General features: G+C 51.0%; 2 protein-coding genes across 9 annotated transcripts; both read right to left on the reverse strand.

Moving 5' to 3' along the window:
* Window positions 1-21: 21 nt before the first annotated feature.
* LOC108023332 (uncharacterized) lies at window positions 22-16,586 on the reverse strand. Of its 6 annotated transcripts, none has more exons than XM_017092655.3 (7): window positions 16,199-16,586; window positions 11,823-12,054; window positions 11,684-11,753; window positions 4,768-11,623; window positions 2,500-3,645; window positions 1,681-2,387; window positions 22-1,598 (listed from the first exon to the last, which is right to left on the reverse strand). In XM_017092655.3, exons 2-7 carry the CDS (start codon window positions 12,011-12,013, stop codon window positions 372-374), a joined length of 10,197 nt encoding a protein of 3,398 aa, XP_016948144.1. In that variant the 5' UTR covers window positions 12,014-12,054; window positions 16,199-16,586; the 3' UTR covers window positions 22-371. The 6 variants fall into 6 exon arrangements, with proteins under 6 accessions (XP_016948144.1, XP_016948145.1, XP_050744070.1 ...); XM_017092656.3 differs by lacking the exon at window positions 16,199-16,586 and adding an exon at window positions 12,176-12,811; XM_050888113.1 differs by lacking the exon at window positions 16,199-16,586 and having other exon boundaries at window positions 2,500-3,642; window positions 11,823-12,811.
* A 400-nt stretch (window positions 16,587-16,986) lies between these two features.
* On the reverse strand, window positions 16,987-25,159 carry LOC108023333 (putative metabolite transport protein HI_1104). 3 transcript variants are annotated; one of them, XM_017092659.3, is made up of 3 exons: window positions 25,068-25,159; window positions 17,634-18,983; window positions 16,987-17,573 (listed from the first exon to the last, which is right to left on the reverse strand). In XM_017092659.3, the coding sequence occupies exons 2-3, from the start codon at window positions 18,967-18,969 to the stop codon at window positions 17,308-17,310; spliced, it is 1,602 nt and encodes a 533-aa protein (XP_016948148.1). In that variant the 5' UTR covers window positions 18,970-18,983; window positions 25,068-25,159; the 3' UTR covers window positions 16,987-17,307. The 3 variants fall into 3 exon arrangements, with proteins under 3 accessions (XP_016948148.1, XP_043948828.1, XP_016948149.1); XM_044092893.2 differs by having other exon boundaries at window positions 24,779-25,147; XM_017092660.3 differs by having other exon boundaries at window positions 24,789-25,130.
* Between the last annotated feature and the right edge of the window lie 197 nt (window positions 25,160-25,356).

A 25,356-nucleotide genomic window follows, 5' to 3' on the forward strand; every position in this document is an offset into this window, starting at 1 on the left:
AGGTCACTCACACTCAATTCGTTCCATTAAAAACTCGCATTGTATTCGACAAAAATCCATTACTTGAGCTTACTATATTTAACACGCTAGTTTAATTAATTAAAGCCGACGTCTGTCTTATTGTAGTCTCCAAATCTGTCTCTCCTTATCTTAGCTCTTAACATTCTGTTTGATCTTAAAACTGTTTTCGCGCTTACAAATGTAGTAATATGGTCTTAGCTTAGTCGAAAAAAAGTTATTTCTCAATGCTTGATTAGTTTGGAACTAGCACAATACAATTAGGAATTGGGGACTATGGGCTGGGAGCCAATAAACATGTTTGCATTCTCACAATAATTATGATGTGGACTTGTCTTAGTTTCGATGTGGTTTTAGGGTCCGGAGCGAACCACGTGGCTGTTGCGACGCTTTAGAATGCGGACCTGGTTTCCCACCAACGACACGATCGGAGGAGATCCCAGCGCAGATCGACTAGCAATCGGCGGTCGAACAAGGCCAGGTGGAACTGTGGCCATTCTGTCATTTGGAACCACCAGCTGCTGCCGCTCCTGCTGCTGTTGCGCCCTTTCCTCCTGGCGGAAGATCCTTAGTAGTTCGTCCGGATTCAGTGTCTTTCGCCTCTTTGCGATTCGCGTAGACTGTGTGGGTTCCAGCACCGTCACCTCCACCTCCGCCGGGCCCTGGACCCCCGTCGACTTGAGTCGAATGTGCAGCCGCGGGATCGGCGGGCGCTGAGCCTTGGCCATCAGCTCCTCGTCCAACTTTCGAATCATGGCATCGTCATTGTAGCGCGTGTAGCGCAGGCTGCTCTTTGTGATGATCAGGCCGTTCTGGAACTGGTAGTGCACCTGCATGAGGAACTTCTTGAGATCACCGAACGAGTGCACGGCCCGGAAGCGGTGCACATCGTCGCGGTGGATGTCATAGCAGTGCTGGATGTACTCATCGAAGCCGCCATCCTGGGCCAGTGTGCAGAAGTGGCAGACCTTGAAGCGGCTGTAGTGGTCCACCATGTGGCGCAGCGTGGTCAGCTCGTCGGTGGAGGTGAACATGCAGAAGAAGCAGTGGTAGATCACATCCGCCTTCAGCTGTCGGAAGCAGAAGCGCTCTCCGGGGTTGCTGTGCTGCACCTGGCCGTGCTGGCCTATTGTCGCCTTCGTGGGCATCACCACGCTGCACAGACCGCACTGGTAGTACTCGTTGATGGCGCCGCCGCTCCCGCTGGCACTGAGCAGCATCAGGGCGTTCAGCTCCTCATTGGTAACATGCTTCAGGTCGTTGGGCAGGTGACCCATTCGGCTGATGTGCTGCGCCAGGTCCTGCCAGTCCTTATAGCGGTAGTCGCAGTAGGCGCACTCCGCTGGCCGGCGAATGTCCGCCGCCACGATGTTCCGGATGCTGTGCACCTTGAGCAGATGCTCTTCGCGTAGATCCTTGGCGTTGCCCTTAAAGTTCTTGCACTCGGAGCAGAGCAGCTGCGGCTGCACGCGGAAGTAGAAAGGCTGCTCCGGATGAACGACGGCCCAGTGCTTGATGCGCAGGTCCTGCAAGTTGCTGTAGGTCTCGTCGCAGTGTGTGCAAGCGAACTCCACGATTTTCTACGATTCGATTGGGGGAATATTAAGTAATGATTGGGGAACCCAGAAGTTGCCAAACTACACCTTTCACCACTCCACTTACCGATTCATCCGGACTCTCGCCGAGCTCCTCGGACTCGTCGTCCGAGGCCAGCAGGTCCACCACCTCGGTCACGATGTGTGGCTCCGGCAACTGTTTGTCTCCTGACATCCGACCCGGGCCCACGGGCAGGAACGTGTCCCGTTCCGGTAGCTGTTCCGGCAGCTGGTCCTCCTCCACCTCCTCCTCATCAGTCTGCGTTGCGATGGGCTGGGCCAAGGCCCAACTCAAGTCGTCGGGCATTTCGTTGAGCACTTTTTCGTACTGGATCACAGACAGTCCGATTTCCAATGGATGCGCCTCGGCAATGTGCATGGCCACGTGGCGCTCGTTCAAGTGGCCAACGTCGCAGTGCGGACACTTCCACATGAAGCGCGACTTGTGCTTCTCCTCGCAGTGGGCAGTGATCTTCTGTAGGTTGCTGGCCGACTCCCGGCAGAGGCTGCAGTAGAAGCCGAGGGTCTGCTTGTTCTTCGACACGATGCGCTGGTAGATCTGCACCGGCTGCACCACCTTCCCCGAGTGCTCGCTCCGAATGTGGTCGATGATGAAAGTGGCGGCGTTGCCGCCATAAACGCAGTACGGGCAGTGATACTGGTGGCTCCGTTTGTGAACGGACGCCGCATGGGCCATGATCTGCAAGGCCGTGGGGAAGTACTGCTGGCACAGGTTGCACGTGTACTCCATGATGGCTTGGCGCGCCAGTTTAGCTGGAAGGAGTGGAGAATGGACAAATTAATTTACCAAGTCTGCTGTGGGCTTCATATTATCCTTTGTGAAAGGGAATGCCATTGTCATGGAAGGACAGTGTGTTTCACTTACGCGTCTTTAGCCAGCGGGAGGTGATCGTTTTCCCGTAGTCCATGTGGCGGTGCACCACCACGTCCACATTTTGGTTGTAGTGACGGTCCTGGATGTGCCTCTCGATGCCGACACGCTTGCTGTTGTGGCGATTGCAGGCGCCGCATTGGTAGACGTGCCGCTTGTGCGTCAGGAGATGGGCCAAGTACTTCTCCACGCTGACCTGACCCGGCCGCATCTTGCAGTGCGGGCAGTATATCAGCTGGGAGTACTTGTGCTGCATGATCATGTGCTGGCGCAGCACCAGCTCCGAGTTGAAACGCTGTCCGCAGTGGACGAAGCCGCAATGGAAGCGGACCTCCGAGGGCACATACTTATAGGGGGGTTTGAATACCTTGTGTTTTCCCGGAATCGGCGGAATCGCCAGATCCCGCTGCGGTAGTGCTGCTTGGGAACCTGCCGCCAACTCCTCGGAATCCAAAGCTGGCTCATGCTGTGGAGCAGCTGTTGGTCCTGTTGTTTCCACCACAATTGCCGATTCCTCCGTTTGGTAGGCCTGGCGAATGGCCGCCTCTTTGTGCGCGTAGAGATGCATCTGCATGGTCGACCGCACCGTGGTGGTGAAGGAGCACTCCGCACAGCGCAGCTCGCGGGGGAAGATCGCGGTGCGCGGCAGGAGGCGCACCTCAGAGCAGCGGAAGTTCGTCTTGGTGCCCGTTTTCCGAAGTTCCAGCTCCTCGAAGAGCTTGCGCTGGAAATTGTGCATCTGGTAGGCGCCGAAGGGCTGCTCCACGGCGGCCACACAGCACTCGATTTCCACGGTGCCCTTGGCGACGGCATCAGGCTTCATGCGCAGCGGGATGAACTGCAGCTGCCGTTTGACCAGCTCGTAGGCCTCAGGGTGCTCCTTGCGCACGTGGAAGAGCATCAGGCGCTTGTTCACCGCCGTGGCCAAGCAGACGCCGCAGAAGATGCTGTGGCGGGCGTGGGCCTGCTGCAGATGGGTCCGCAGAGCCGGCGGCTGCATCAACTGGGTGCAGTACTTGCACTTCACCTGCTCGCTGCCCTGGTGGGTGCTGCGGATGTGGTAGCGCAGATGGTTCACGAACTGCTCCTCCGTCAGCCGGACGATGCAGCCCTTTTGGGGGCAGGCGTACAGTCTGTCTTCTGGTTAAGGGATTGGAAATTGCAATACATATACGGATGCATATATAGATCATTTGATTAGCTCTTGTTTAGTTCGTTAGGTTAGTTTCAGGGACCGTAATCGTTATAATCATCTATTGTTAGGCTCTCCGGACTCCTCTTTTTTTGGTTATCATGTTCGAGTCTTTTTAACAAGAAGGTGTCTTGAAGTCTTTGATTTGTAGGACTAGTCATATTTCTTCATTGGTGTCTTTGTGAAATATTTTTCAAGCTTGCTTCCATTGTATACTGCTGAATTGTAAATAATGGTCTTAGAATCGTTGGAATCAGGCGGGATATATTCAGGGACGCCGCAACGAAATGTTTTGAAGTAGAAGAATTGGGGGTCTTAAAATGATAATATTGCCCTGTTCAAATTTCTGATGGCCAGGGACCCCCGGTTTCGGCGTCCCTGAAATATTTTGGATAGAACTGTGCTGTAAGGCACATTTTTTTTTGGTACTCACTATTTTTAAGTATTTTTCTTATCTCTTTTTATTTTCTTTCTCATGGCCTAACAAATTTTAGCGTTATGGGAGTTTGTGGGCGTAGGAGTGGGTGTAACCAACATTTTTAAAGGTCAATCGTTAGGTAATGAGTAAACCAATACATTTCAGTAAACATTTTCGTCGAGCATCAAAACTTTGGGCGCCACAGTTGCGCTGCGCAGGAACCCCTAGAATCTGCAATGATAATCCCAAATAGCTCTTGCTCTAAGTTTTCGAGATCTCGGCGTCACCACGACGGACGGACATGACTTGTGATTCTGACCAAGAATATATGTACATTTCATGTACTTTAAGGGTTGCTAGAGCTTTCTACTTTTTACTTTTAGTATTTTAGAATTAAGAATATTTTAGGCATTAAAAAGTGGGTATCCTTGGTGATTCACTCAATAAAGAACCGTTTCAAACTTTCAAACTACAATTAAATGTATTTCGCAATAGGTTATCCGGAATCCAGCGATTTTTTAATCGACACATAATAATAAATTTTTGATCGGCACTTACATAACAATAAACTCAACAAATCAAACATTAAATGTTATTTTCTTTTCATCCCAATGGATAATTGGCTTTTACGGTCCCTGGTAAGTATACTCACCGCTGTATCCCGTCGGTCTGAGCAGATCTGTGATCGCAACAGATACGGAAACGAACCCATTTGAGCCGACGGCCGCCCCCCAACCCGATCCTCCAGCCTCTGGGTTACCAGTGGTAGCGGGATCGGACTGCTCAGTCGACGTCGTGTTTGCAGTTGCGGGGGAACCGCCGCCAGGCGCAGTGCTCCGCTGACTGAGCATATCCCGGATTTGCTGGCTAACCGAGGGTGACCTCGATCCGTTCTCCAGGTCGGAGCGTGGGGCCAGGTCGTGAATCATCACACCGTGACGAAGGTAGTCATCCACGTCGACCGCCACGTGGGAGCAGTACGCACATTTCAGGTAGCCAGAGGAGGTGAAGCTGTATCTGTGGAACTTCATGTGCTCGCGAACAAACATGACCTTGTGGGCGGTGAAGTTGCAACCGGTGGCCATGCAACAGAATCGCTTACGTTGCACTGGAGCCACCTGGTCAGGGTGCGGCTCCTTCATGGCTGGCGATAGCACTGAATCGGCGGTCATCTGAGCCCTGCTGTACACATTGCTAATCGACAAGCCCAACCCACTTTGATAGTTGATAATCAGGGGCTGTTCTTCAGGGGCTGGTTCCTTGGGCGGCGAAGTTGGCTTGGCGCTGAGGAACTCCCCCAGTCCGGCGGCATTAAAGTCGACCTGTTGGCTAGGTGGTCGCGAATCTGCCGCCAGCAGACCCCTCAGCATCCCATTGAACAGCGCCTGCGTATTGGATGGATCTACCGCTGCTTTCGTCTGATTATCATCCGCTAATTGCTCTACCAGGCGATCACCAGTGAATCGACGCACCCGCAGCTTGGGGAGCACAGGAGCGGGAGCTGGCTCGGGATTGGGATTGGGAGCAGCAATAGGCTCAGTTTCCGGAAGAACAAGCACCGGCTCCTCTATTGCAGGCGGTATGAGAGTCGGCGCGGATTTGACCACCATGTGCTCGTACCTCATGTGACGCAACTCCTCGCGAATGCTGAGGAGTGTTTCGGACCCCTTAAGCTCCGGACATATTGCGCATTTGCCGCTCCAGCGAACCAACGGATGCTCCAACGCAAAGTGATTCTCGAGTCCTTCCAGTTCGTTGGAGAAGAGGAAAGTGCAGCCCGGCCGCACGCAAAAATAGGACGCCTGCTGCGACTCGTCGCCTTCTGAGAGGGACTTTCGAAAAGCCACATTTTCCACCCGTTTGGGTGGCGACTTAAGACGCACCGTATATGAGGCTGAAGCTGCCTCGGGAGTGGCCACAAGTGCAGCCGCAAGAGCTGACGCAGGAGAAACGGGCACCGGGACCATTCTCTCCGTTACCGGCTCCGGCTCTAGAGGTCGCATTCTTGGCATCAGCTCGCTGGGATCGGGCATGTCGTGGCTGCACTCGCTGCTCTGACTGCCATTGGAGGCCACTGACTTGCCTCCGGATCGGGCTGCCTTGTTCAGGCGCGAGCAGAAGCGATTAAACTTCTGGAAAATGCTCTTCGAGGAGCCCTTGGAGTTCCTCTTGGCAGTCTTCAGATCCACCCACTCATCGGTGGGCGCTTTTGCTTTGTCCCCATCATCATCATTCGAATCGGCGTCATGTTCCTTCTCGCCATTTGTTCCTCCTGGCTCTGGTTCCTCATTAACCTCAACGTCGGAGCAATCGCTGCCAATACCATCGAGCACATCGCCGGCCAACTCGGCCAGCGTGACTGCCCGAATCTCCTCGGCAGAAGAATTCGTAACAGAATTTGGCCGCGGTGGAGTCAGCTGCTCCACATCCACATCTGCATCTTCGTCGTCCATGGGCGCTGGGGTTGCTTTCTCGGGTTCTAATACAGTTGGCTCTGGTTCTACGCCACTCGGCTCTGCTGCCACAAGGTCAGTGCCTAAGCCGGGAAGCACGACAGGCTTTTCATCCACCATCAAGCTCTTGTTTTTGATGGCGTGCCCCTCGTCCACTTCCTCCTCCGGTTCCGATTCCATTTCGACATCCGCCAGACACTCGTTGACCACCAGCACGGGCTCCTTTTCTGGCGGTGGCTGCGGTAGCCGCCCCATGTCATGATCCACCTCCATTTTGGTCACCTCCCTTTGCTGCTCCCGATTCTCCTCTGCCTCCTGTTCCTGCTGCTCCTCTTGTTCTTCCCTTTCCCGCTCCTGTTCCTCCTTCTCTTCCCTTTCGCGCTTCACCAGACGCACCGATTTCTTGGCCATGTTCTTAAATCGAATCTTGATCTTCTTTAGCTGTTTACCCTTTTTGGTCCCCTTGGACACTTTGGGTGTGCTGGGCACCTTGTTTGTGGTGGGCACCTTGGCAGCTGCACTTGTGCTTGGCTCGGAGGTTATATCCTCGTTTTCTTGCAGGATTGCGGTGGCCTCCTCATGCGACTCGGCTGTCGGCACGTCCTTCAGGGAGCAGAGCATCAGCTCCTCCCGCTCCACACTCTTAAGCTGCTCCTTGGTCAGACCGTGCTGCTGCATCAGATGCCGGTCCATGTTCCCCTTGTTCTGCTGCACAAACTGACAGAGGTGGCACACGTGCACCGTCATCGGCAAGCGGCAGTTGTCGGGATAACTCAGTGGCTTGGCACCTGGGCCACAGGTCGCGGTGTGCGCCTGCAGCCTAATGAGGCGGTTCTGCGGGAAGTGACAGTGGGAACACTGGTGACGCGGCTCGCCCATGTGGGCGGACAAATGTTCACCCAGACTCAGCCGGTTAAGTAGCAGTGGCTTCTGGCAGAACGGACAAGTGAAGTGCAACATGTTATAGTGCCGCTGTGAAATCCAGTAGTCCGGCCGATTGCCGCGTCCGAGCCGCAGATCTTCCAGCACGCCGGGCGGTAAGCGGGAGGCATAGTGCTCCTCGTGATTCAACAAGTAGTGACAGAGAGGGCTCCTTCGGACTGGCTTCGAGCAAACCACACACTTGATGGCAGCCTTCGACTTGGCGTGCCATTCGGGATTTGTGTTGCGAACTTCCCTTTCCTTCTTCTTGCGCTTCTTCGCTGGCTTCTGCTCTTGATCATCCTGGTTCTTAAGCAGCTCTTCCAGAGCAGCACATCGCTGTATCCTCACCTGACAGCGCTTGGGCTTTGGTAAGGTCTTGGCCTTGAATGTGGTCCGATTTATGCCAGACGATCGGGATCTGGGACTGAAGGGCTTACCCCTTCGCGCCATGTTCCGGGTGAAAATGGGACTTCCCAGAGAAACGCTGGAGATGCTGTCGGGGGCCGGTGAGACTCGTGAGAGGGAGGGAGTTCGGGAGCGCTGGCTGCTGGAGCGCGTCTGCGAGGGAGTGCGGGAGCGCCGGGTGCAGGCCCTGCGTCCGGTGGCCCGCAGCACCTCCTCGCCATAGTACATCTGCGCAATGTCCTCGTTTAGCTTGTCCAGCTCGTTGCGCTTCTTTCGGGGTTTAGCGCGGGGTTTCGGTGGCGGTTGGATCACGGTAACAGGGGCCGCCGGCGCGAAGGAGTTTTCGTCCACATCCATAATGATGACTTCCTCGTTGTCTTCTGACGGCTGCTTTACAGAGATATCTGCGTCCTTAACCTCGATACTTTCCAAGCGTGCCTTCTTGCGCCCCACAGGCTTATCGGAAGTGTCCTTGCTAATGGTTTGTCGCCTGCGCTTGCGATTAGGACCACGAATAGGATTAGGACCATCAACATGATCATGAACACCCAACGAATCTTCTGCATGCTTAGTGCTGTCTGGGGCAGGCGTCTTTGCCCTACCAGCATCTCCATCGGTGGCCTTTGTCCGCGACCTGTTTATCTGGCCCAGACCAAAGCAGCTCCGACTCAGCTGGGTCTCGTTGAAGGATGCCTCCACGCCGCGAGTGCGACGCTTCCCGCTGATAATGTTCTGCGTGGACACGGTACAGTTGTCGTTGGTCTTCTCAAACATGTTGGCCAGGCTGCGGGCGTTCTGTGACTTTCGCTTCTGCTCCTGCAGGTCCTCGTAGAGGAGGCTGGGGGTAAAGATGTCTGCCTTGTCGACCAGCGGCTTACTGGCGGTGGGAGCCATGGAGTTACGTCGCTGCATGATGCGGCGCAGAAGTTGAGGCGACGGGCCGGGCACCTCTTCGTCGTCGTGATCATCCTCTCCTATAGGTTTGTTGTCCGTCACCTTGGCTTCCTTCTCCAGGCTGCCTTCATCAGGGTTCACCATCAATGTATGGGCATTGGGACCAAGCACTATTTTTAGCTTGGACAGTTTTGGCGGTTTATCGTCCTCGTCTAGGGCATCCTCCTTAGCCTCGTCGGCGACGTTTTCAGGTCCTATATCTTTCGAATTTTCTTTTGCTGGCCCTTCCTCCGCAGCCTTCTCAAGGGCCGCTTTCTTCGCTCTGTCCAATTTGGCAAGCACATCCTCATCTTCATCCTCCTCCGGATGCTTCGCCTCAACTACCGCTGGAGGTATGGAAGAGTGGATGTCGGGTGTACCGGGAGCTAGCTCTGGAACGGGAGAGGAGTTAGCCTCGCTGACGGGCGGTTCGTTCTCAAGGTTATCTGTATTTTCGGAGCTGTTCACACTGATCACGCTTTCCATGTCGGCGAACTCACGAGTTTTGTCACCAACTCGCGATTTCTTCTCACGCTCTTTTTCTAGTCTCTTCTTTTCCTTCTTGGCGGATTTATTCTTCTCCTTCTCGGTCTTCTTGTCGAGCGACTTGTGATGCTTGTTGGACTTTTCCAGACTGCTTTCCGACTTGTCCTTGCCCTTTTCTACCTTGTCCTTTTCCTTATCCTTAGCCTTATCTAAATGCCTATCTTTATTCTTATCATTATCTTTATCCTTTTTGGCATCACAGGATTTGGTCGTGGATGAATTTGAGGAGGAGCTTAAGCTGTCCCCTTCCCCATTGAGAGCGGGCGTCGTTGGTGCTGCTGCTGGGGCCGGGGGAGTTTTCTTCGGTATCCGAAAGTCTAGCTTCTTTGTCAGAGGACCGAGCGTGACGGTGCGGTAGGAGGTGTCTAGTTCCGGAGTAGGCATCACCGGTGACGACGCCGACGCGGCCTCAATCTCTTTCATTTTTCGCTGCGCCTCTGCCGCAAGCAACTTGCGCTTCTCTTCGGCATCCAACTTCCGCTGAATGTCCGCTATGAACTGGCGTTCCTCCTCCGCTGCCTTCGCCTTGGCCTCCGCCTCAGCGCGAGCCTTGGCCTTGCGGTGTTCCCCATATGTGCGAGGCACGTCGTGGGTTCGGTCGAAGCGGGGACCCGAGTTACCGAAACCCCGGCTGTTGTGTCCTCCACGATATACGCCTCTGAAGCTTTGCGAGCCATTAAAGCCTCCTGCATTTTCACTACCATTTTGATTGGCAAAGCCTCTGGCATTGGACCCGCTCCCATTCGGAATGCCACTCCAGCTGGACTTATTGAAGGCACTGCCATTGCCGTTAACATTGTTGTTGGAGCACTGCCAGCTATTGGCGGCGTCTTCAAAGCCGCTGTAGACGCTTGAAGCGCGACGTGGATCACTGGGATATTGCGCCGGTGGCGGCTGCTGTTGATGATGTGAATGGGATTGCTTGTTCTGCCAGATGCGAGGATCACGGGGCTGCTCTCGGGGCTCACTGCCGTTAATAAGGGGCCTTACTTCCATACTAGCTTCCCTCTGGACTCGAGGATCTACAGGAGATTCAGAGTTCTGATGCGAAACACGCGGATCATTAAAGCCAATCTTCAGTGGACTGCTCGAAAAGGCGGCCCAAGTACCGCGCTTCATACTCGGCGGTGGCGGAATAGGCGATGGAGTACGAACTCTGGGAGCCGGGGTCATGAGCGGAAAGTTTATGCTATTGTTGTTAATATTATTGGTCACGGGCGTGGGCAAGTTTAAGCTCAAGTTCTTTTTACCGCGCGGATCATTAATGTTGGAGGCCAGGGGCGGCATTTCCTGTACGCCTCCTGCTACGGCTCCCGTTCCTCCCCCTCGCAAGGCGGCCAGCTTCTTCCGCGCTTCCTCCAGGGAGGGGGACTCCCACAGCGTTGCTGGAACCACGCAGTCATCCTGCCTTGAGGAGGCTTCCAGCACGGGGAAGGGCACAGGCGGTGTGGATCGACGCACAAAATCAGGCATATCTGCCGGTTGCACCGGCTTTTCTGGCAAGCGGCGGGTGAACTCCACCGCTTCAGGATAAGATCGACGCCAGAAGTCCTTCTCTGGCGAAGCTCTAGCGAACGATTCTTTGGCTGATGATGGCGATGTATGATGGGTGTTGGCCCTCTGCTTCTTCTCCTCCATGCGGGCCTCTTGCATGGCAGCCAGCACTCCGCGATTGAGCGAAGAACTGTACACCGAACCGCGTTTCTTATCGAGAGCGGATGGCGCGGGCTCTGGAATGGCATGTTGCTTTGTATCCTGATGCTGAACCTGAGCTGGTGCTTGAGTTGGGGCGAGTAGTTCCGTCGCAGGTTTTTGCTCATCATCTGGTTGCGGCTTGTACTTTAAAATGGCCAAGGGAGCCTTTAAAGGGGCTCGATTCTGAGCCGCGGATTCCGACATCTTGTTGGTGGAGGAGGTGGTGAAGGAACCAGAGCCAAAGCCAGAAATCTTTGCTAAATCCGAGCTGCGCTCCGGATTTGGTATCGCTTTGTTGGCCTTGCTGGCAGCTGCACCCGGAATTGGTGATCTGATCGTCTTGCAATCGGCAACCAAGGCCTCGGGTGTGGGTGACGGCTTAGTGGCAGCTGGTGAGAGGATGGCTAAGCCGTTTAGCTTGGAACGGGTATGCGAAGGCTTGGTCCGCTGTTGGGGAAGTGGTCGTGTGCCGGGTTTCGGCTTAGCGGAGGAGGTTGTCGTCGCATTGGACTCAGAGTGGTCGGTGATTTCGATGACTTCCCCGGGTATCTTCTGCAGATCCAAAGTAAAGGGTTAGGGAATGAGGATGTGGCCAGTAACACATCGACTTACCGGATCGAATCTGTTCTTCAGCTTTTCGATGATCCTCTCGATCTTGGTGAGTGTGGACATCGATACATTTCTGAAACGGAGAAGTGGATACGTTGTGGATGACCAAGTCGGATGGCCGGCTCTGGTTCCGTGGACTTACTCGCGCTGCAGCAGACCCACCAGGGAGTCCAGCCGGTTGCCCTGGAGATCGGATAGGGACTTCTGGTAATTCGCTCGCACACTCTGGATGAAGGGCACAAACGAACGGATCTCCTTCAGCTTGGCTTGGACCTGCTCCTTTAGCGCGTTGTCGCAGGACACCTCCACCACGTCGTCCTCGCTCTCCTCCATTCTGCAGGCGGCGCTGGGGGCTCGATCCGTATCCGAGTCCTCTGTGGGATTGGGTTTGGGGTTAGGGCTTATTGCAAGGCTACGCACTGCACAGCATGGTTTAGGCTCAACTATCCAGATCTGCCATTTGAGCTCACATCATCACCAATCACCGTCACTCACCGAATGGCAGCAACTAACATGCCATCAATGTCCATGGAAAGTGCAAGCTATGTACGTGTACAACATAAAGCGGTTTCTTTTCTTTTCCTTTACATTATTCCGCTCCTCTTTCCAACTTAATTAACCGTTCAATGGAAGGGTAGCACACATGTAAAGTTCACGGCGTCGTCAAAACGAATGACAACAACAACTGTGGCGCCGAATCCGAATACGGGTAAAAGCGATAACAATCGATAGTGTGCTACCTATCGCTCTTATTACTAAATTAGCGCATGCAAAACAACGAAATGTTATTCCAATATACGCTATTGTTTCCTTAAGCCCCCCAAGGCAAATGCGTTAACCATTTAAACCTAACAAGCATTAAGGCGCAGAATTCCTGCACGGCCGTTTATCGATAGTGCAATACTGCGCTGCGATGGGTGTCATCGCACTCACGAGCACGCTCTAGTTTTTATTCACCAAATAAGTCCAGCAACAACACAACGGCACTACTTCCAAGAATATACCGACATAAGGAAAGAAAACTAGTAAAGAGGAGAGCGCCAAGGAGAATGAAATGCGCATTAAACTACGGCGAAGTGAATTCGCCGCACACTGCGGTGGTGTGCGTGTGCTAGCGGCCAAGTGTCAGTGTATAAGTGTCGTAGGGCGATCGATATTTTTGCTGTTGTTGTTTTTGCTTTTGCAGAGGAAAAAAATCACAGCGGTGGGATCGGCAGCGCAAATAAAAGATACGTTTATGTCTGTATACTATATACATATGTACGAATTTCACAAATCCCCTACCTGAACTGCGGTTTGAAACGAAGTTTGGAGCAACACAGCCGAGTAGTGGATAATACACATTCAAACAAATGTATCTACAGCTGGTCTTCTTCTCACAAGTCTGTTTGAAGTATGGAAAACATAGAAATCTAGTTTCAAACAAACAGACACAACAAAGAAACACGTAATTAATGTCGTATCAACGACATAGGAGCTTCTCGCAACCCTTGCACTGGTTTGAAAGTCTGGGAAAATCGAGAATTCTAGATCGACATGGCATCTTGTGATGACGCTGATCAAGAATATATGTAGTTATTTCATAGTACGATCGGAAGTTGCGAAAGAACTGAAATCCCGATTCTTACTGACCACATCCGACCTAATCACTGGGTATTTGCACAGCATTATCATAAATAGCTTCAGACTTGCTGTTTCCGATTTTATTTGTGGCGTAGGCTTTTGGAGGTAAAACCCCTCTTAATAAACATTCACCGAGTAACAATAATATTTATCAAGCTCAATTACATTAAATTACGAAATGCAATTTTCTATCTAAAACCGCCTTCTTGCCTGCCTCGGAAGTCTGAGAAAACCGAATACATAATGAACTGCATACTGCGAAATTTCCCTAGTATACGCACATAATTACGACGGCTAAAGATGTTGAAAGATGATCGCACACAACACAAAAAAGGTGAAGATTTTTTTCTAAGGGGTTGCTACGCAAGAAGAACTCGGTTCGTAAACAGAACCAACGAAAACAGTCTCCAAGTTTTGAAGATATAGAGGTCAATGAAAAAATTATAACTCGTAATGAACAGATCTGTTTCTTACAAATTATTCTCTCAGCTTTTATCAACTTTTTAAACCTTTTTTTCTACTATTAGAACCTGAATTGCAATTAGAGCGAATCATGAAAGATGTCAATGGAATAAAAAAGAACAAAAGTAAATTCATTGATTTTGAATATGAAAAGGATTATATATTAAGTTTAAAAAGAAGAAAAAGCTTTGTATTTTTAAAAAATAAATAAATTTTTATTTTAAGGATGCTGTTTAATTAGTGCAAATATGTAACTTTTGTTCGTCTTATTTACGACGCGGGGATACACAGTCTGCACTTAAAATCCTAAATATTCAATGGGCTAGAAAGACTCGGGTGACGACTCGTGTCAGTAATATATAAACGTGTGACGTGCAAACTATAATTACCATCTGCTGCCTACTCCTTGACCTATGTTACTATCAATTCCTTTTACTAAGGGTTATACACAGAAAAAAAATTGATATTATATGGTGGTTAATTTGATGAAATTCAATATCAAATCGGCCTTGATACGGCACATATCAAAATGATATGATCGAAATGTTAAAAACGATATTTCGGTAATATGAATAATAAAAAGCATACTCTGCCTTGGGGCGTACTTGAACCTGGTACCTTCAGCATCAGAGACAGACACCTTAGCAGCTGGTCTATCGCACACCGTTTTCCGCGAGCGTTAAGTTCAAAAGCCATGAAAACCATGTTAGTGCAAGCGAGACAACATGTTTGAAGTAAGCCAAGTCGAATTTCGATTAGGTCTATTTCGCTTCCACTCACGTAATTAGCGCCGCCATATTGCTCTATCCTCTCTTTTTCGATGTCAAGAAAAGAGAGAATTCCGCTGAAGATAATTTATTTTCTTGGGTTTTGTAATCTTTTTAACTTGTTCATCCTTGGAACTCACATATAAGCTTTCAGCGTACTTTTCTTTGCTTTATCTCCATCGCATTCAAAAGTATACGATTAATCGTTGCCAAGAAGAAGGCATGGAATCTTGATATGTGGTTTGGGGTAAAATATATTATTCTCCTTGATTTATCATGATAATCATGATAAACCTTGATAGTCAACCATGGTCAAGAGAACTCTTAAAGAATCACTGTCCTAATGAACGAATAAGTAATGCTTATTATTTTAACCAACGAATGAAAATTTTGCTGTGTAACATAGCATAGAAAGCGATACTTGGTAATGACCATGCTTCCCTAACCAAAGTCAAAATAAATGTGATGTAAAGTTGCCTCCTTCTCAGCTCAAAAGAATGCGTCGTGTAAAGACACTAGGGTATAGAAAAGAGTATAGGGAAATAGTGTTAACTCGGTTTTTGCTGTTTTTTTCTGAATAGGCAGCTAGAAGTCGGTCAAAGTAGTATCTTTTTTGTCTGTCGTGGGCGATTCATCACTAGAGAATCTGCTGTAGCACCCGAGTATGAATGTGTTGCACGACTATGGCAGTGGAACTGGACTCTAGTTATTGGAATCAATCCACATTTCATGGGAACACACATTTTTGGAATAATCGAATTATTGGTTTACTCGATAGGTAACCGGACATAGAGCAGCAAGGGTTTAAAAGTCTAAAAGCCAAGGCTTCGACTCGGTAGGCTGCTAGGGATGGTCAAAAGAAGGGTTTTGGTTTGGTCTTTGGTATTTGTTGGTATATTTAGTGTTTCTTTCCCTAGTAATTCATCAATAGATAATCTGACGTAAAACTCGGGTAAGCACAGGATTTTTTCGTTACTGTATAGTAAACTCACATGATAATATAAATAATACAAAAAGAAAAACTTCGATAGATAGTTTCAATTTCGCATATACTTTTTAGTGATACTAAAATGTTACAAAGTTGCCATTGAAATAAGGTAACTACTCTGGTTTTCAAAAGCCTCGAGGTTGTTGAATGGCTGAAATTTCTGAAAATGGAGTTTCTACCGAGCAAGTGATCAAAGTTCAACAATTCAGCATTTCAACAGTTAAGGGAAAATCCTATAGAGTTACAATACCATTACCAAACAGCCTTTTCTATTTTCTTTTCATAGAATTTGTTATCGATAAGTAGAATCAAAAAGTCGATTAACACGCTCGACATTTCATCAAGCAAAATCAATGACAAATGTCCTTTTTGTAAGAACAAAGGCAAGAGCCTTAGTCGATAAAGACAGCACCCAGTCGAATTGAGCAATTTTATGTTTATGGCGATTGAATTCTTCACGATAAGTTCTCCGCCGAACTTATGCTTACACACTTTCACAAACACACCCGAAAAGCTCACAAATATACGACGCACACGCAAACAAACACAAAGACACAAGAGAGCATGACGTTGGCCGCTGGGTGTAGTTGTTTTTTTCTTGCAGCGCACTTCCCGTTTTATAAACAACTTAGCTTGCATAAGATATACATAGTAATGGCAATGGTCAACTGTACTTACCTCAGCTTTGCCCCCTCCGTTGCTCCTGCACCTCTCAATGCTCACAAATGTGGCCTGTCGGGGCAACGAGTTCTAAAATTACGCGTCGATGCGAACACCTCAAAAGTTGACGCTGGAATGGCTATCTGCCGAGCAACTGCCGGCGGATACGACGCACGCACACAGCCTTGAGTACCGCCGACTCCGATATATGCACGTGCACACACAGACACGGCTTCAATTCGCCGCGTCGCCGCAGATAAACTATCGCGAGTATCGCCTCAGCTATAATGATCACCAATTCCTTTGCCCACTTATGTGCACTGAACGTTGGTTAATGATCTTCAATAACTTGATCTCTTGCTAAAACTTTTGTGTTTTCTGCCTTATCAAACGAGCAGTTTACGTAAGACTGCAACTTACATTCTAGCCTTATTGTAAACTTATTTTTCAATGGTTCCTTGTTTTTCTTCTTTCTTTTGGTTAAGTGCAATGGCACTCTGTTGTGGCGATAGTTATCGATAGTTTTAAGCCTTTTGCACAGACTTGTAGCTTACTCAGTAATTATTATATCTAGGAACTACGGTTTATACATTTACTAGTTGTTTTTAAAGCTGTTCGTTTTTGTAGATTAAAATCTAAAGGTATTTTTAGCGCAGCATCGCATGGTCATACTGGGAAAACGGCGACAAAAGGAGTACGATAATAGGTCGACTGTGCCACGCACACAAATCCACTGTTTGCATTCCAATGGAAATAGGCGACCTTGTGGGTCCTCTACAGTGGGTAAATATATTGTTCCGCGAGTGTTGATTTTAACAAAACAGCACTTTATTAGAGTTGTACACTTGTCATCGCCTGCCGAACAAAGTAGTAAACATTTGTCGCGTTAAGAATACAGTGTTTGAGGGAACCTGACCCCCTCTGCTTAGGCCTATGTTTAAGGTACCAGGGCACTCGCTTCCAATGCGGCCGACTAACGGGACTTCAACGTGGAAGTGTATGTACACATGTATGTTTGTCACTTCCAGTCCGTCAGCCGAATGGAAAGCAAGTGTCCGTAGCACCGTAAGATAATAATTCCATAATAATAAAAAAAAAAACACTCCGACTCCGGACTTTAAGCTAAACTACAGTCTACTGCTCTCGGCGCCGTTCTGCCGCGGCGGAGAAATCTGGGACTTGTCGTAGCCGTTGCTGGACATCTGCAGGTGCTGCGGCAGCTGGGCAGGACGTCCGTTGGAGGGCAGGGTCTCGTCCACGGAGATCACGGAGTTGTCGTGTCCGTGCATGTGGCGGGCATTTAGCACGGCATCCGGATGGCTCTTGGGCGACTCCGGCTCCTCGGCCGACTTGCCGTCCAGCAGGAAGCAGGTGACGAAGAACAGGATGGAACCTGAAAGCAAGTGGAACTATTAGCCACTGTGATGTGTAGATGCCACCAAGGACGACTCACTAATGCCGTAGAATCCAGCGTAGAAGATCATGATCGAGCCGCGGTAGCCCATCACCTTGGCCACAGGATCCACCAGGATGGGCAGGTTGCCTCCGATGTTGTTCATCACGAACAGGAAGACGCCAATGGTCGAGGAGCGGACGCGCAGCGGGACAATCTCCACCACAATGGCGAATACAATGCCGAACCACATCTCGGCGAAGAAGTAGCTCAGGCCCAGCGTGATCATGGCCCATAGGGGATCGAAGTAGACCGAGCCGAAGGCCGGCAGTGTGGCAATCAGCTGGCTGATGGCCAGCACAAAGGCGCGTGACCGAATGCCCATCTTGGCGACAATCTTGTCGGACACAATGCCGCCGACGACCACGCCCACGCTGCCAATGCCAATGGTGACGCCAAAGAGCCACCAGCCCAGGTCGACGTCGGGGAAGTACGTGTTGTAGTAGAGATCGGCGTTGTAGGCAAAGGTCATGCCACCGCAATGGCGGATGGAGGCGGCTATCATCAGCATGATCATCGCGGGATTCTTGATCACCTGCCACAGGCTCACCGGCTTCCCGCTGGACGTCTGCCGGTCACCCTCGCCGATGGACTTGCGCTCCGGCTCCCGCAGAGTGGTTCCCGTCAGGGCAGCCATGATCACAGTCAGCACTCCGGCGCCCAGGTAGCAGACGCGCCATCCCAGATTCCAGAAGTTCAGCTTGGTGATGTAGCGACCCACGGGAAAGGCGATGCCGTAGCCGCCGTAGATGCCCCAGTTGAAGATGGCCATGACCAGCGCTCTTTTGTCCTCTGGGAAGATGTCGGACATGATGCCCGTGGCCAGGGGATTGCAGCCCGACTCGCCGGCCGCCATCACCATACGCAGGAGCACCAGCTGCCAGTACTCCTTAACGGTGCCCTGCAGGATCATGGCGACGCCAAAGACCACCGTGCACACGGTCAGCATCTTGACGCGATTGTACTTGTCGGCCGCGAAGCCCATGAAGACGCCGGCGATGGTGAAGATCAGGATGAAGGTAGGCCCGGCCAGGATCTGGTAGTCGATGCCCAGGCCATTGTAGTTCCACTCGCAGTAGGCGGTGCCATTGAAGTCGAGGGCGTAGCAGCTGCTCTCGTTGCCCACCGCCGAGCACTGGGTGGGCAGCTCGTGGCGATTGAACATGGAGGTGTTCTGCTGGCAGGCATGGTCCCCGTAGTCCAGCTCTATGGCCGTCTGCTTGGAGGTCACCCCGATCAGGTAGTGGCCCAGCTCGCCGAGGATGTAGCCGATGGTGAGCACGGCCAGCACATAGGAGTTGTAGAAGCCGCTCATTTTCTCCAGAATCGGTATCATCTTGGGGCCGTTGACTGCGGGGCAGAAAGGAGATCGAATGACGATTAGTGAATGCCATAGAAGCGATTCAGACCGACAAGGAGGTACGCAAACTAGAAGCCATCTCCCCCGTTCCGATGGAGGACCTTCGCTAGCATTTCTCATTTCTACCGAGTGAGGGGCATGGAAAGATGAAAGCACACACGAAACTTGCAATCAAGTGGCTCGACATAATGACAAACAATCTGCGAGCACTCAATTAATGAGTCTACCAGCCCACAGGTCAGCTGCATAGTGCAATCTCGGCGTAGCACTTGACTGATCTGTCGTGACTGGAATTTCGAAAGGAACTCGGCACAATGTCCATAATTCTCCCTCGCAGCGTAACGAAAGTGAAGGCGATTGCGCGTACGTGATACGAGATACGAGATACGAGAGGCGGTATCTGAAGCTCTAACGAGCATTATGCGGATACTGGCAGGCATAATGATCTCCAGCCGGAGCAGTGCAGCTGGTGACAATTAAGGTAAGATCGAATACATTTAACTATAAAGTGATTAAGCACTCATTCGACGATAAATCAGCTAATGGAAAGGAGTCGTTACTGAATCCGCTTTATGATTATTATAAAATATATTTTATATCCATTACGCACGCGTGACGCGGGAGGCGGTGTCTTTAGCTCTATCGAGCATTCTCCGGATTCTTGGCAGGCACAGTGATCTCCGATCGGAGCGGTGCAGGTTGAGACAATTAAGTTAGAATCGAATGTACTATACTTAACCATAAAACGAATAAAGCACTTAATCAGTTAATGGAGTGGAAACATTACTGGATCGTTTTATGATTATTATGAAATATATCACGTTGAGGAAGCAGTTTGTGCCTTCTTTTCTATAGTCTCGACCTCACATTCAATATTTCGAGCTTATAAGCACTCAAGGCAATCGGAAACGGGAAGCTGTTGAATCCATGGATGTGTATGGGCTCGCAACCCGGTCTCTAATCCAAAACGTTTACCCACTGTACCGAGCCAAGTGCCTGAATCAATTTGTATCTTTCGCTATTCCCCCATTCTCGCGGGCGTCAAATTAACTTTTGGCGAACCGCCATTAGCCGGCTTCACAATAATCGCACATGGCTAAGCCGGGCACAAAAACTTTGACTTTTGACAGTCGAACACCCGCCCCGCCAACGTGCGTACCGAAATTCCTTAATCAATCAAGTTAATTTGCCTTTGCTGTTCTTTGTCTTTCTCTTCCATCTTGTTTTATTTCGGCTGTGTCTTACAATTGCTGTGCTGTCAAAAGCATCAAGGCCGGGCCCAAGAATCGCCGAGAACATGGGCCAGATACATTTGCTATCCGACGGATATGCGGCGGAACAAAAGGTTCGAGAATGCGGATGCTCGGTGTATGGACCGCATATTGGCCATTGCAAAGCGGTTCTCTATTCGCCATTTAGAGCTCGAGCTGGTCTTGAATTTGTGCCCATTGTTTGGGCATCGGTCCATGCTCGTGGATCAAACTCCAAAACGCTTACAGAGATCCGTCTTTGTCTTCATTCCGATCAGTTCCGATTCACACAGGTCTCCACATTTTTGGCTTGATATTCGCTGCAATTTCAATAATAATACCTATTATTGAACCTCCGACGGCTTGGCCCATTGTAATCTGCTGGCCTTGGTCGTGCCGTGATGCGCGTTGACATTTATGGAGCCATAAATGGAAGCATCTCCCTTTGGGTGTGCTTATTAAAGCTCACACGTGGGTCTAGGCGTAGACTAAGGTCTCATGCAGATCCGAAGTAGGAAGCGGGGTATTAGCTGTGACTGTTGTCGGCTCAGCGAAACTCCCAGGCGAAACCTTGGCATCGGTCTGTTGTCTGGCGATTCTCATGGAGATCCTACTCGGAACTAGCTGTCCCAGGCCATCCACTACGGCGACATCCGCCAGTGCGTGTCGTAGGTCTGTAGATCTCGTTTTCTATTTCTAGTTCAATGCCAGGCGCCAGGCGCAATAGGCCAAAACCGGACTCGCGACCGAACGTGACTGGCTGAGCGCCCGGTCCCCGCTGGGGCACTGCCTCTTTCGCTTTCTTTGGCAAGGCCATCGCACTTGCAGTTCGTGCCCCAGCTGTCGCACTCGGCCCACACCTTTATGACGGATGGGTGTGCACGCGGCCATTGAAGCGTTAAAGCCCAGAACCTACTTCTAGGAAAATGTGTGTCTTTCGAACAATGAAATTAGCGAAAAATGGAGTTGTTCGAAGCACAGCACTGCTGATTTGCATTTAATTACTGTGCTGGGCAATTAATATTGAGTTTTTGAGCTCGGTGGTCCGCTTTTGGAACCTACTTTGCTGTAGACCCCTCCCCCGTGGGGCTAGGTCGGCAGAGATGTGCATGTGCCTACGCCTCCACTTTGACCTCCCACCCCACCGAATCACGCAATGTTGAAACAACAGGCGTTGTGGGAATGTCGGAGCCCGAGACCGCGATACTGCAGCATCGAGTGGCTATGTTCGTGACAAGACTAGACCAAGAACGGTCAGGCCTGGCTGCCTCGGAGCTGGACGGGTGCATGACCAAGCAATGTGCGAATATCCGATTTCGACTCGGGCTCATGTGGGCGACCTAAGGTGGCAATGCGCCATTAGAGTCTCGTTCAATCCGAATGGGCTGGGGCAACTGGAGCCAGGTACTTCTGGGAACTTTCTAGTGGCGGTCGCGACACAGATGCAGATTAGCACGAGTCATGCCTAACCCCGACTCGATTAGCCCGCGACTAATAAGCCTCTTAAGTCGTCTATGCAAAGCACTCTGAGAGCTGACAGCCAGACGAACTGACGAACAGACAGTCGGACGAATGGCCGGCACTCAAGCATGCCCATTACACATTGTGCACATTTACAATTGTACTAAGTTGGCTTAAAATGCGGTCTATCAGCCCGACCTGCCACCGCAGGCAAGGTGAACCTGGCCACCAATTATGAACGGGGTACGGCGATGTATCCACCGCCGAACCGCTGCCAGATGCTGATTTTTATAATAAATAGCGAATAAACATGCTTAATTTATTGGCCAGGCGGCAGGTGTCTCTCGATTTTTCGCCCACAATTAGCAGCCACTTAGTGGGATTGAATGGATTGAATGGTCTGTGGGACTCTGCGACTCTGCGACTCTGGGGGTTGAGGGAAATCTCTAGGGCCGCTTAAGATTGCGTGACGTAGCCGGCGGCTCGACCTTGACACCTGTCCGTGCGAACACCGTAATGGGTTAGGTCATTACCAGCCAACGCCCCTTCGGCTTCTGGTTCTGATTCTGACTCTGGTTCTGCCTGGTCCGGTGTCCGAGTTTTGATTTATGCACGGCACTCGCCACTCTCGTCGCAATGAAGCCATCAGCCGCTGGATTGCCACTTTGCCGTTGAGTGTGGTCAGTTAGCAGGCGCTAAGTGCCGGGCGAATCACATGGTTTGCATTGCCACTGTGGGCCGGGTGTTAACTGCTGCCGACGCCACCTGAAGAAAAGCCGGATGTCTGTGGACCGGACTCTTATGCAAGGGTGCGGGGTCCACCAACAGAAGTCCGGGTAAACAAAGCTCTTCATCGGATTTAGCAGTTCGGATGTTAGAGTGAAAGTGAAAAGAAATCGCAGCTACCTTATGTGAGAAGCGCAGAACTCATTCGATCGATCAACACAGTCAGGGCAAACAAAGCACTGTATCAACGGGGATGTTAGAGTGAAAGTGAAAAAGGCAACCCCAGAGGTTTGAGAGGCACCTCATATAAGGAGTGTAGAACTCACTGCCCCAAATGGTGCCCGAGGGCATGGCAGGTCGAAGATTTAGTGCCCATGAACCAGCTCTCGACCAGGTGTTCGGAGCCCGAGCCCAGTGATTTACAGACTGTCCGAGCAGTCGCACCTGGCAACTGTCACCGATCGCACTCCACGTTCCAGATGCTAATGCTAAATGCAAATGCCGTTTATGGCCGATCGGATCCGCGAATCGTGCCCACGAGAACCGATCCAAGGGGCACCCGGCACCCTTGCCTAAGGGCCCCAGATGAAACCGTTCCGCCATTAGCATAAATTAATACGGCTGTCGACCGGCTGGTCAAGTGGCCAGTGACCAAACCACAGCAACAAGAGCGGGTCCGAGCACCCGAGTGCCAATCATCATCCTATCTGGGCAGAATGTATCTCGTCTCGCACGCTCCGTTTGCTCGATCTCGAAGGGGTCTGAGACAAATGACTGGCTGCCGGACTGTATAGCCCGAATTACGGGTGATTACGTCGTCGCCGCTTGTTCGACAAATGCAAATCAGGCGGACCATTGAACAGAGGCGTGGGCCGTCCGGATCCGACTACCGAGATACCCTGCAGGCGGACTGATCTGCTTCCCTGGACGGATTAGTCAACCCCTCCGCTAATGAGTGGCCCTAGTCGTAGATCGGGCACTTACTCACTAATGCCGCCCGCCTGCCAGGTGGCCGGCTGTCTTGCGGCCTAATTAGAGGGGCCCGGCAATTAAGTGATTCTCGAACTGGATGCCAACGGGGGTTATCAATCAGGGTTAATTGTCTGCGACACCTGGGCCACCTTTCTAATTGTTCCACGGGGATTCTGGCATTGCAGGAATGCGGGGACATGGGATCACAGGGGCACAGGAGAGGGGCTATTGATTCCAATGGGGGAGGGGGAGGGGCAGAACCTGGTGCATTGTTAAAGCCGGAGAGCTCATAAAAATTACAGAAAAGGGAATGTTAATCGAAATCAGACACACTTATGCAGTTGCCAGTGCTCATTAGCAATTTCAACGCTCCATAATATATTTCTAGAATTTAGCATTCCGTTCGATCTCGGATCTCGCATCTCGCATCTCGCATCTTCGTGACTGCCCACAACAACGTGACCTCTCACTCGCCCGGGGATGGAGGTGGGAGTCGGGGGCAGGGGCTCCTCGAAAGACGCCCACCAGAGATTCCGTTGGCGGTGTGGGAACAAGTGCGGGCGGGTCGAAGTCGAAACGAAATGACTGCCAGAATCCGTTTAATAAATTCCAGTTTAAGCCGAGCTTTCGGTTTCTGCGATAATGTCAAATTCCTACAACACGTTCTAACAAATTGCTCGCTACCGCATTCCCTCGACCGATCGATCGGTTTTTCGCCTCATCAGACTGCCTCGTCGCGGAGTCTGTGCGATCCGTACTTTCGTATCTTTTGGGGCCTTCCTTCCCGTGCTTCGCCGATAAGATAGGCCGCACTTCAGGCCTCCTAGCTCTCGGCCGTGGGAGTGGCGTTGGCTGCTATTTGTCGACAGCAACTGGGTTGCGTCAATACTACTATGTGGCTCGAACACACAGTGTTAGTGGTTTGCGTTGTACTTTCCCGCCCGAGCTCCCCAATCCCCCGCGATCTTTGCAAACGAGTAGGGAAGCCTATTAATGACTAGCAAACCTATTTCCTTTGCTGCTTAGAAGCCCAATCACGACTGTTTACCTTTGGCACTTGGCTTGTTTATGGGTAGTTCGTATTTGGCAGATCATCGCTCTGAGTGCAGTCCTAATAGGACTAGTATTGGGTTTCAACGATTCGTTTTGATATTGATCTTTGATTGGTTTCAAGCTTCTTCCTGGACAGATCCTGCACACCCTGGGTAAAGCTTGTATCCCAACTTCTGTGCGATGGTATGGCGTATCTTATTGGATTTACTGGTCATTTTCCTGGTATTTCCCGCACTCACACCTGACTTGATTAACACGTCTGCGGTTTCTTGGTCTTCCCCCAGGTGAACCCTCTGGATCTGATTCACCCCCGGCCGACTTACGCGCTCCCACTGCGTCGAGATCTGGTGGCGGGGCTCTGCAGAACTGAACCGACGATCGGTCGGTCGATCGATTGCTTTGGCACTGACACAGAAAGACTCTCGAGAACTGAGCTGCCCCTCGGCGGATTCAAATTAATTGCACACAAGCACGCGTCGGCGGCAAGTGACTTCGCCTGTCGAGGCCTCTATGTCTATTCCAATATCTCGGCGTATCCGATTTTAATTTTCAGTCAGCATCAGCGGAGCAGATAACGCGACACGACACCCGACTGGCGAAGACGGCACTTACACAGAACAAACAGTGCGATGGCAAGAAAGTGGGGCCCTGGACTCGGGTGCGCTGCTGATCTGGGGCACGTCCAAGTGCCTGCGTTTTGCAAACAGAACTAAGCACGGCTCAGGCCACCATCGTTTTAAAAAGGAAAACCGCCCAGCGGCGACGTCGACGCCGCTGCCCTCGCCGGCCAAACAATGCAAAGCTCGGCTCGCGAGCAGCCAAAAGCAAGCAGCCAGGCAGCAAAGCAAAGCAGCAAGACAGCACAGCAAAAGCAGTCGAGCAGGCCGAGAGCAGAGGCAGC

The sequence above is a fragment of the Drosophila biarmipes genome, chromosome X, assembly GCF_025231255.1.
Source record: "Drosophila biarmipes strain raj3 chromosome X, RU_DBia_V1.1, whole genome shotgun sequence".
Taxonomy (NCBI): domain Eukaryota; kingdom Metazoa; phylum Arthropoda; class Insecta; order Diptera; family Drosophilidae; genus Drosophila; species Drosophila biarmipes.